The sequence below is a fragment of the Carassius auratus genome, chromosome 37 (assembly GCF_003368295.1).
Source record: "Carassius auratus strain Wakin chromosome 37, ASM336829v1, whole genome shotgun sequence".
Taxonomy (NCBI): domain Eukaryota; kingdom Metazoa; phylum Chordata; class Actinopteri; order Cypriniformes; family Cyprinidae; genus Carassius; species Carassius auratus.
This window is the reverse complement of record NC_039279.1, coordinates 13,147,875-13,160,101: the sequence shown is the minus strand read 5'-3', so window position 1 is coordinate 13,160,101 and position 12,227 is coordinate 13,147,875. Positions and strand designations below refer to the sequence as shown.

Genomic DNA, 12,227 nt, shown 5'->3' with positions numbered 1-12,227 from the left:
ACTGGCTTGCACGGAAAGCGAATGCGCGGATAAAAGGCAGCAAAAAAAGTTTTAAGAAATGGGCGGATTGGCCTGAATAATAATTCTTCTATTTGAAATCTTAGTGTATTTTCAATACAATTTCTATGAACGTTTCTTAGTGTTGTTTTTTATTTTTATTTTTTTGTCTAGACCGAAGTCGCAGTAGATGGCGTAATTCCGTGGTATCAGTTACCTTTCTCAGCGCTGGTCAAGTTGAACCAATCAAATTCGATTCCGATTATCGAATAAAAAACCTTTATATTTAATTATTTCATAGAGACCGCTACGGAATTCCATTTGTATATCAGACAGCAATTCTTTGCACTTAGTGTTTTAACAAAAGTAGTCTATATTTTAGTGTATAAATGTTACTGAGCTGTGGATGCCCCTCATCCACAGAACAAGGAACTTGTTCTGTGAGCCTGAGCCGTCAAGCGCCCCCTGCGAGTCTCATAAACACGGTCGGACTCGACAGCATACAGCAATGGGGGTGTTACGACAAATAACATTTATGCCTATGAAGAAAACGGGAAGAAATATCATCCAAACTGTTAATTAGTTGTTATTTTGCTATAAGAGTGTTTCGTTGTTGCGTTAGTGAAAATAGCCTGAATTAAGACATTTTACTGTAGTAACCTAATTTGGAGTTGCATGCATCCAAGGTCAACGCAATGCTCAAAGATCTTGTAATATTTCTTCAATTTTGGGACCTCTAGAAGTTCTTATTATAACTTTTTATGTAAAGTTGTGATTAATATGTGCTCATATGTATAGGCCTACCTATAAGGTACCATTACACACCCTTAAGGTACAAAGGTGCTGCCCAGTGACAGCTTTCCATTTTTTAATGGAATTATGTAAATTACATGTAGGATTGTGGACAAAAATCTCACATTTTCATGTAGTAGACTATTCAGGAAGCATCACAGTTCATGATACATGCTTTATGAGGGGTTGCCATACACAAGTGTTTTTTTTATCTCATTTTAAATATGTAGCCTATTTAATAACATTATATTGATTTATAGCTATATTTATGTTTTCTCCAAACCTTTTTCTCAAGAGAGATATTTTCTTTCACTTGATGGGAAGAAGATGCGAAATTTGGTTTTATCAAAGGAAAACACCAAAAGTAAGTGTTTTACCTCGTTTACATTATGTAACTTATTTTATAAGATGATATTACTTTATGATGATATTTAAATGCTGTGCTCGCCTAACCGTTTCTCACAGATTTGAATTGCTATGCAGTGCAGATGCAGAGGTTGCTTGAGAAGTGAAAGACCAGAAGTTAAGAGTTTTACCTCATTTAAAGTATGTATTATATAACATCATATTGATTTATAGCATCTTTAATCAGCGTGGAAATATTACAATATTTAAAACAATTAACGCAGCATCCATTTTTTCCCATCATAATTATCATCATATCATAAAAAAACACAAAAAATGGCATCACTGACCATTACATTTTTTTATGGTTTTTGCGGTTGTTTGTTAATCTAGTTAATCCAAATGATTTATAACATCTTTATTTTTATTCAAATATAAATAAAAAAATAATTTATTATGTCTGTCCTCTCTAATTTGTAAATATTTTTTTAGCCATCTGAACAGATAACGGTTTTGTCTCCATGATTGATTGTGATAAGGAACCATATGGTGTCCCTCCTCCAAAGGAAATCTGGATTATTATTATTTTTTTTATTTTTTTTTCTTATGTCCTATTTACAATATTATATAGGTGCAGTTCCACACATTACAGGTGGGAAACCATGCATGGGCAATAACGTAAAGTTTGTTCACCGTTAACGAACCTGTTCACACTGGTATTCCACCCTGTTAAGCTCCAGTCATTTTAAATAATAATTTCACTGCAACATTAAATGTTTGGCATAGTTTTGTCTTATTTTGTGAGGTAAGGAGCACTAACATCATATATATGTTTTTGATAATTATTTATTATTATTTACTACCCTTTTGGCAAAAATTGGCACAAAAAGTACCTGTTCCTAAAAATTAAGACATATTAATCAATAATTGTTTTGTTATTGTTTTAAAAATAATAATAATAATAGGATGGCATAAGGGACATACACTATCCAAGAAAAACTCATTATTGTTTAACATTACATTTTTAACATGTTGTGATAACTATCTATATGTCCCTAACAGGGTGGAATATTTTCATGGCCAGTGTCTGAACAATCTGTCCATAATCGTTATTTTTTGAGTCCCTAAGCTTGACCAATATCCATTCCTAATAGTTAAACATGTCACTATTTTGGTAGAATGCAAAAAACATAAAAATCATGTAACTTTTTTTCCAATACTTACGAAACCAAATATGGGTCATACCAGGAATGACCCATATATATATATATATGAAACAAACACATACATACATATATATGTTTGTGTGTGTGTGTGTGTGTGTGTGTGTGTGTGTTGTTTAATATTTCATATATTCATATATTTTCATATATATTCACTTGTATATATTTGAAAATAACTTTTCAGTATACTCAAACTCTTTGTTAGTTAAATTTGTTCACCATTTAAAGTAAATTTGTGCATGACTTGGAATATGACACATGGGTAGCATGAACTACCCATCAGATATGATTTTTTGGTATGCGTGTGCTGTCATTTATTTATGTGCTGTCTCATTTATGCGCATTAATTTTTATAGACAGAGCCCTGCCTCAGCGCAACTAGATCAGCACGGAATTCAGGAATTGTGACCTATTTTCCAGTAAGACCGACTTCTTTTTACAACAATAAATATATACATTTACAGTGAGTTAAATGCTTTTCCTTAAATGGATAGTTCAAATTTAAATAATCATTTACTAACCTTTGAATTTGTCCTATGTCATATGTTTCTTTATCAGACCACAAAAGGAGATTTAAATAAAATGTCCCGAATGTGCTTGCCCTTATAATCTCAGTCTATGGTAAATAACATCGAGCTTTTAAAATAGAAGCAAAAGTATAATAGAGTGGTCTTATGTATCATGTGATGTATATTCCAAGTTTTCTGCAGGTATACAATAAGATTTGGTGAGAAACATACTGAACTTTTCATATCATTTACATTCTGACTTGATTGTTGGTCTCTGTGCATGACTTTGTGTTCATGAGACACTATTAGTTCAGTTCACTCTAAATTACACACAAGTTGTGAAGAAAAAAATCAAGATTAATAAAAATGTTACATAAAAAACTAAGCATGGAAATCCCCCAAAAAGTATCTGTGTACTTTCTTCACTGACTTTGGACTGGAGCTTCGGTTGTGATGACGTCAAAATGACAGATGATGATGTAATAACTTCCTGTTGCAATGAGCACAACAGATATATTTACCTCAGAGAAAAAAAGCACATAGATTGTATTTTATTTTGTGTTTTTATTCATCTTGATTGTTCACAACTTTTCACCAGCTTTTCCTGGTTAAGTTAGATTGAATTACTTTGCTAATAGAGTAATTACTTTGCTCATGAACGCACATTCATGCACAGAGACCAGCAGTCGTGTAAATAAATGATGACATCATTTTTGGAGGCAAAATAACCCTTAAAACAAATTGTTCACCTGAATTGTTGTTTACTTATACTCATGTTATTCCACAGACTCCATGTATGACATGTATGTCAAACAGGTTTGAAACCACATGAAGATTTAAAAAAAAAAAAGACTGATGCGGTCGCACCGGTCCCCGCACTTGAGGGATAAACGGACTGAATGCACCCCCCCACCACCCCAAGAACGCAATCAAGCTGAGGGGAGCATTGCTCCCTACTTCGCACCGGGCCCCACATCAGCTAAGTACAGCCCTGCATTCAGCTTTGATGGTAATGAATGAGATGCTGTGGTTTAAGCAGATAAATGTAAGCACAATAAACCGAATGAAATTCAGAATGCATATAAAGCAAATAAGAATATGTATTTTGTGCCACTGATTTGCTTTAACATTATGTTTTATATATTTTTGTAAGAACATGTTGTTAACATGTACTGAAACCCGAATGTGAAGACATTTTGGTGCAGAAAATAAAGTTACAACGTTTCAGTTTAAATAAAGAAAATGTAAACATGCATTCATTTGTGAATTAATATATATATATATATATATATATATATATATATATATATATATATATTAATACATTATTTACAGAGTACATTTTAACACCATGCTGGATTTACAAATAAACTCTTTCAGTGTCAAAATGTACTCTGAGTAATGTACATATTTCACACTTTCAAAAGTGTTATTTTAACTCCAAAATGGAGGTTATATATACATTTTAGGAGTGTTACTTTTGACTCGAATTGAGTTTAATTTTACACTGGCTTTTTTTGCTGTGCAGTTTATTACATAATCTGCATAATTTTTTAGAATTGCATGCTGAGAAAACAAGTAATCTCGTTTGATTTTCTTACATTTTACAGTATTTAGACATGCCCCAAATGTTGGCCCCAGGGTTACCAAAAATATTTCCATAGAAATTAAAATTTAAAAAATATCACAAAATTATAACCATTTCAGGACTAACATTTCTATCTCACAAATTCAACAAGCTTATGTAATGAAAACAAATAAACTTCACAAAATACAGAGCAAATACAAGTTCCATTAAAATGACAAACAAATATTTCTTGCATATGCAAATTTGAAACAATTTACCAAAAAAAAAAAAATGTTTCTGTGCTCTGAAAGTCGAGTTCTGGTGAATTGAGCTGTCTTTTGATTTAGACAGAGTTAACTCATATGGACAGCCCTCACAGCAGGCAGGTTACACACCAGCTTATCTGTTTATTAACTCACAGGGCTCATAAAAGTGTCATGAACACTAGTCAGCAATTACTGCTGCAATAGCGGAACATCGGGTCATATAAACAAGACTTAGCTAAAAGTGATTTGATAACAGTCTATGGATAACCTTCAGGTACTTCTAAGGTTAAACAAAAAAATTAAACAATTTAAGGGAAAAGTTTCAAGGGAAAATCCAGGAAGAGTCTGATCATTTAAGCTGAAGCATTTAATCTGGTGACCCTAATGACCTCACAGCTTCATCTGATTTTTTCCAGAGGGACACAGGAAATAGAGTCCTCTGGTTTTCTTTACATTGCTGAAGTGAAGAAGTTCCGCTTACTGATTCCAAGAAGATGCATATAACATGAGAATTGTATTATGTTGCTATAATACTTGGCAAATCAACATATACTGCAACTAACGTTAATACTTCCATAAACTCACTTTGTGTCCTTTTGTTATTATTTACTATTAATGCAAGAGACAAACCCACAATTTCACAGTTGTGCAGTTGTAAATGCAATTTATTTTCTAACTCAAGAATGTATGTCTTTTTGTGGTAGTTTTATCTACATTTTTCTATTTCATGGCTAAAAGAGAAATAACTAAATTAAAAATGGCATGTAGCCTACTTTCAGCGAGGATTTATTATAATGATTTCTGCATTGCTTTCTAAACCGGTGAAGAACCAGCATTGGTTTTATATAGCAAACGAAATCCTGAACATCGTTAAACTGTCAAAATACTATATGTGCTAATTAGTTTCTGTAATTTAGATTTTTTATGTATTTATGTATTAGACTATTATTTTTATTACTATTATTATATTGCGCTAATTTTTAAAGGCAATGTGCCTTATGGTTTTAATTGTTTATTTAATTAATTATTTATTTTTAATAAGTGAAGTTGAATTTTGAAGTTAGTAAATAAATGAATATTAAGGGAACATATATGTAATTGTAAAATTATGTAGCTAGGTTTTGGACAGGTTCGTTAGCAAATGCAGAGTTGTTTGTTTGTCCAATCAGCGTTGAGCGTTCGTTTGATTAGAACGTCACGTTATCATTACGCAAATGAGCTGCAGATTCTCAAACAGTCAGAGAGGAGCGCGTGAATGTAGCTAATCAATACCGCAGGTAAGACACGCGTCCGCTCACGTTTAACAGCTACAGCAGCTTCTTTTAACATAATTTAGTGTTTCTCTGTAAAATGTAAAAAAAGAGTGTATGCTACGATGAAAATCAGGAAATAAATGAAGCACTTGCAAACGTGAGATAGGCTAAATGAATCGCGATTCATACATACATATATATATATATATATATATATATATATATATATATATATATATATATATATTAAATAGGCTACAATAAAATATTGTTCCCTTTTTATTATTATTAAAAACAAATGTTCAAGAAGTTTGCTTGTGAAAGACAAGTATCCCAATAAACGTGCGACAATAGTAGTCAGTATGTTGTCAATCTGTTTTCAAGGCGATTATCAGACTCTCGGTGTGATGAGTTTAGTTCTCATCCCTCTATTGTGTTTTGAACCCCTGCGACGGAAGAGATTCTCTCTAATCCAACTTGTTTTCTCTGTCTTGCTGAGATATGAGAGTCCTGCTTTAAATCCGAACCAATCCCAAAAGACATTACTTTCGGCCTGGGAAATTCCACATCGTTTCCACGTTTTCTTTATTTAATCATATTTAGGGCTACCTTTTTCCTTTACTCGTGCGCATTGATACACAGAGACGTGCTCCCTATTAGGTGATCGGGTTGCAGTTATTTCCTGATTGTTGATTGGGTGTTAATCTGTGTATTGTTTCCATCCGCGTATTATTCAGGCCTCTTTATATCTGACAGACGACATGGAAATGTTTTTCTCAACAAAAGATGTATATAGGCTATGTTAGGTAAAGTGTGGCCTTGATTTTAAGGGCAGTAACTGCATGTTTTGAACAGCATTTTAGCCTTGTTTGCAGTTCTCTCCACTAGTCTTGCGATATGGCATTGGATTTTTAAAGGCTTATTTGCAGTGTTCGTTTATTTTATTTTTTATTTAGAAAAAATTAAATAAATTGGTTAGGCTACATGATTTAGATGTAACTTTTTTTTTTTTTTTACTAACTACCGTTGTCACATTGTCACACTGCTTTCACTGTCATATTGGCTGTCCAGATGTGAAGTCTTCTATTCTACGTTAGTTGAGCTGGTTCTTCTGTGACCTTGATTTGTTTGATTAAATGTATTGATTGCAAATTATCTTTAACCAAGTGCGAGATTTTGTTATTCCTATTCGCATTTATTGCTTGGTGGAGAAAGGTCCATACCAGGAAAGGCCACTTAAGGTGTCTTTCATTAAATCTGATCTGATGTTTATCGTGTCCTCCCCCTCTTCCCCCGCGGTGACCGCGCATCGCGCCTCATTCTCACTCCCATTACGCAGCGGGATTGACATGAAACTGTGAATTGTTTGCTGCTCAAATAGAGTTGACCTGGAGCCAGCAGTCTGAGGGGCTGAGGAGCGACCATCCCTTCCTCCTCCCCCTCTACATCAGCATGACAAAGCACTGGGGGGGTCCGGGCTCGTTGGCACCACCCGTGATCACTGTAGGAGCAGGAGCCCTTGACTGCAGAACCAGCTATTCCTCTTCCATCCTCAGCTGTCACTGCTCTACAAACCCGCTGCTGGAGTTCGGTGGCCGGCTGGAAAGGTCCACAGGGATGGCGCAGGACTCCTGTTACAGAGCCAAACCGTCGGATCGGAGCGCATGGGAAATGCATGATGGAAACTCCGGTGGAGGAAAAAAGAAGAACTACCAGCGTTATCCGAAACCACCCTACTCTTACCTAGCTATGATTGCCATGGTCATCCAGAACTCTCCGGAGAAGAAGCTCACTTTGTCAGAGGTAGGTTATCTTCTCATGCGCGCGACGCGCAACTTCAGTCTTTTTAAATTGTTCAAATTAATCAGGAATGTGAATGAACTTTAACTGTCACAGTTTGTTTGCGTTATGCCCCAATTCATACGCCATTTAATATATTTAGGCTATAGGATATTTTAAATTCAGCGTTTCAACTGAAATGATTATTGCCTAGGCTACTTATCATAAAGTCAGTGACACATCCACTTTTACATTTTTTATTTTTACAAGTCGTACTGCAGAAAAAGTATTTTTTTAATATCGTATTGGAGGATTTCTTTAAGGTTTAAAGTTTTAAATGAAGACAAATTCCATTAGCACTCTTTGAAACACATATACACAGGAATTACCTTTCAAATTTGTATAAATCCTAGTGTGCCGTCATAACACTGACGTTAATTTCCACAAAGAAAGTACAGGACCGTTTACATGTGAAGTTAGTTTTAGTGCGTGTTGTACGTCCAGGGGCACGTATTCTGTCTCATGTCTGGATCTCGATGGGGTTTGTGTTGTGAATAGTGAAAGCAGAGGCCGATACTCTATCATGCTGATAGCTGTGGCTGGAATCACACTGTGCCGCAATTACTACGCAATTGTTCCGAAATGTCACAAGTTGTAAGAATCCGCGATCGGGATTAACAGTTTGCTGATTATTCAAGAGTGACTCCTGTGTATTTGTGTTAATGATGTGAGGTAGGGTCTGCTGCTACAGGTCACCGAACTCGACTTTTCTTTAAATAATATGGCAATCAAATCCTGTGTTTTAAACATATTTTTAAAACGACTTATGTTTTATGACCTGTGTTTAAACTGGTAAAATATGCAAATTAGGCAAACTCCTATTCACTGTGTGAGATTACATAAAAATGTCACCACACAGAAAAAAAGTCACTTTTTAAAATGTGATTTAGAAATATATATATATATATATATAGGCCTATGAAAGCACACACTGTTGGCTTTTTGAAAATGTAGCAGACAGTCAAGATTCATTCATTCTCATTGATACACTTACTCAGCTGTCTGTTTAGAATCCATGGCTAATAATAATAACAGTAATGATGTTTTTAATAACCATGAATAAATTGTCTTCTTCAAACAGATTTTGAAGGAGATCAGCACTCTCTTTCCATTCTTTAAAGGAAATTACAAAGGCTGGAGGGACTCAGTCCGACACAACCTGTCATCTTATGACTGCTTCGTGAAGGTTTGTGTTTAACTTTAGGTGACTGACAAAAGATGTGTTAGTTTTACATTATTTTGACATTATCTTATTGCCCCTCTTCTCTAGGTGCTTAAGGATCCTGGTAAACCCCAAGGTAAAGGTAACTTTTGGACTGTTCAAGTGAGCCGAATTCCCCTGGAACTGCTGAAAAGACAAAATACTGCAGTGTCCCGTCAAGATGAAACTATCTTTGCTCAGGACCTGGCCCCGTACATCTTTCAAAGTTACACTCAGTCGAACAAGTCTAAACCTCTGCCCGCTGACCTCTCCTCACCCCCTGTCCCAACTCGTCACAGCCCACCCCCATCAGAGGACCCCTATCGTCCCAAACTGGACTCCACGTTTGCTATAGATTCTCTCCTGCATAGCCTCAGGCCTGCCAGTTCTGCTGGGGAAGGGCCCCGAGAGAGGGAAAGTTGGGGCATCAGGCCCCCGCCGCACAATCGCTCTACCACTCCACCACGCCATTGTAACGCCTCGTATAATTGCAGTTCATCAGCCAGCTCCGTCAGTCCTGCCTCGGATTTGTCAGACGAGGACTGGAGAGGGGTGACGCTTGTTGGTAAAAGATTGAGTGAACGAGGATCAACTTCAGAACGATTCAGTGACTCCTGCCCCCCGCCAAACAAAATGTCCAAACGGGGCAACACACCTCCATGGGAGCTACCGACTTCCTACGCCAAGTACACCCCTCCCAACGCGGTAGCCCCTCCTAGCATGCGCTTTAACGGAAACCCGTTCATGCCACTGGGTGGTATTCCGTTCTATGGTTACGGTGGTGCGCACGTCACTTCATCACACTTGATTGGTCACCCTTACTGGCCCATCCTACCAAATGGGCCGGTTTCTATTCAAGCCCCGCCCCTCCTAATGGACTTGGACAGTATGCTGCAATCTGTTCCGCCCAATAAAAGTGTGTTTGATGCGCTTGGCCCCAACAATCAAACTGCTCATCCACCTCCAAACCAGTATGCCCTTCAGAACGGACCTTCTCTTTGCAAATATTCTCTTTAAACTGTTGATACTCCTAAATGGGTTCTCATCTTTGGCACTGCTAAGGTTCACACAAAGATTTGCAACCACTGATGCTGCTATCACTGTATACTCAATCTGTGAATTGTCTCAGGGATTTCTTTGAGAAAATCCTGAACCGAACTGTTAAGGGCCCATATTGACCAAAGATTCTACCCAATCAATGTTCATTCATGTGACTTTCTTTGACACAACTACTACCTCAGACTGTTAATGTCAGTGGGGAGGCACATTAGCGGCTCTTGTTTCCTGAATGGACCCTTGTAATGTTTGGGGACAATCCATGAATTACTTGATCAGACCAATTGAATGTTGAAGTATAGTGTTTGTGATTCCTTTACCTCTCTACAAATCAACCTGAAATGGTGTGCTGGACATTTGTTAGGATTAGGAATGTGTTCGTGTTTGAATGTGTTCTTTTAAAACTGCAAGGGACCTGCAAAGTTTACATAAACTTTTATGCCATTAATGTCACTTTTTATATGTTGGTTTTAGCAGGGTAAACTGATTTTTTTTTTTTTTTTTGAGATCTTGACTTTTTGTATGGCTTTTCTGACATGATTATGTGTGCTCAAACACTTTCATTTCACCCCCGACTCCATTTGGTAAAGTCCAATCTCAGGCTCTGATAACAATGGTGGAGGCTTGACAGATCTGATGAGATCCAGTCTTGCGTGGTTTTTTCTGGCATGCATTCACTTTGAAGAACTGTAATTAGAGCCATTTTTATCAGTGCACTGTCTCAAAGTCTTATCACGACTCTGTGTCCCTGTGGAGTGTAGGTGCTGTAACTATGATTTTTATAATCTGGTCATCAAATGCCTTTTTTTAAATAAATGTTTGTTGCCTTTTAATCATGCATGTCTGCATGATACTGTCCAGAAGCTCATATTGAGCGATTTGATCAGTAATTAAATGTTAGGGTCATTTAACTGGGTGCTCTGTGGTTGTCACTCCGTCTGGTGCACGTCATCCCACCACCACCTCCTGCTGTTTTTTTCTGTCCTGTCCTCCCTTAAATCACTCATGCATACCCCCAACACTTCCACCCTCTTACAGGTCCATTCTTTGTAATGGATCTTAAGTTTCAAGTATTTGGGAAATCTCAGTTTCTGGGTGATTTTGTTTTGACTGACTTTGTGTCTTTTTTCATGTATTGTTTTTGTGTCATGCAAGCAGTCAGACTGTATAATACTGATGAATATGCTTCAGATGTGTTAATTTTAGGTGTAATGCGTGAAAACGTGTCCAGGAGCTTCCTGTGTAAAGTTTTGCGTAGTTCATCTTAAGTGTGTGTGTGTGTGTGTGTGTGTGTGTATCACCTTTTGTTTACAGATTGCAGGGAAAGTGACAATATAAATATCATGGACAAAGCAATGGGTGACAGTATTTCTCACAGCAAATGCTCATTTGTAACTGTTTTCATTTACTTTGCATTTGGAGTCTATCAAATGTTTTTTCAAATGTTGTGATCATGTGTTCTTCTGCCCGAGTCACATAAACTTTGTGGTTTGAGAAGCCCTCCAAAGACAGTATTATTCTTAAAGCCAGTAATGAAACTGACTGAATCCTGATAGAAATGAAAAAAAATTCAGAGTAATAAATCAAATGATACCTGATATGATTTATATTCATCTGTCAAAACAGCTTTCTATTTTAAAGTAATTCCTCAGAAAGAAAGATCCAGTGGAACAAGAATAATCTATAAAAAACTAATGAAAATGCTGAAAATACATATTTTAAGATGTAATCCATGCTTGATAAGATTCTTCAGAAGTTATCCAATCAAAATTAAAGCATTTATTTAATGTGAAACAATATCAAAACATACTGTGTGTGTTAGGCTTATTTTGAACACAGGTGGGTTTAAATGGGGCCTACCTCACAGTGCACTCACTTTTACCTTTATGAAAAAAAAAGCCTTGGGGCAGTACTGTATGGAAAGATTTTGGTAGGTTCCATACGGTAATTTTCAATGTGCCTCGATGTAGAAAATTTGAAATCGCAATTAATCTACTAATTTCGAATTCGTATGATTTATAGGTAAAAGCGTCATTAGAAACTCCACTTGGGAGGCATCAGCAGATCCAATTCATACGACATCGCAGCCAATTAACCAAATCGTAGATTATTGCTTTTAACACAATTTAAGAGAATTCACCCTTAAACATAAGATAATTAAGAATATGATTCGTTTTAC

The 12,227-nt window shown here is 36.2% G+C and overlaps 1 protein-coding gene across 2 annotated transcripts; it reads left to right on the top strand.

Annotated features, from left to right (window-relative positions):
* The first annotated feature begins 5,902 nt into the window (after nucleotides 1–5,902).
* On the top strand, nucleotides 5,903–11,646 carry foxh1 (forkhead box H1). Of its 2 annotated transcripts, none has more exons than XM_026222904.1 (4): nucleotides 5,903–5,976; nucleotides 7,334–7,755; nucleotides 8,873–8,977; nucleotides 9,062–11,646. In XM_026222904.1, the coding sequence occupies exons 2-4, from the start codon at nucleotides 7,405–7,407 to the stop codon at nucleotides 10,007–10,009; spliced, it is 1,404 nt and encodes a 467-aa protein (XP_026078689.1). In that variant the 5' UTR covers nucleotides 5,903–5,976; nucleotides 7,334–7,404; the 3' UTR covers nucleotides 10,010–11,646. The 2 variants fall into 2 exon arrangements, with proteins under 2 accessions (XP_026078689.1, XP_026078690.1); XM_026222905.1 differs by having other exon boundaries at nucleotides 5,931–5,976; nucleotides 7,292–7,755.
* The last annotated feature ends 581 nt before the right edge of the window (nucleotides 11,647–12,227 follow it).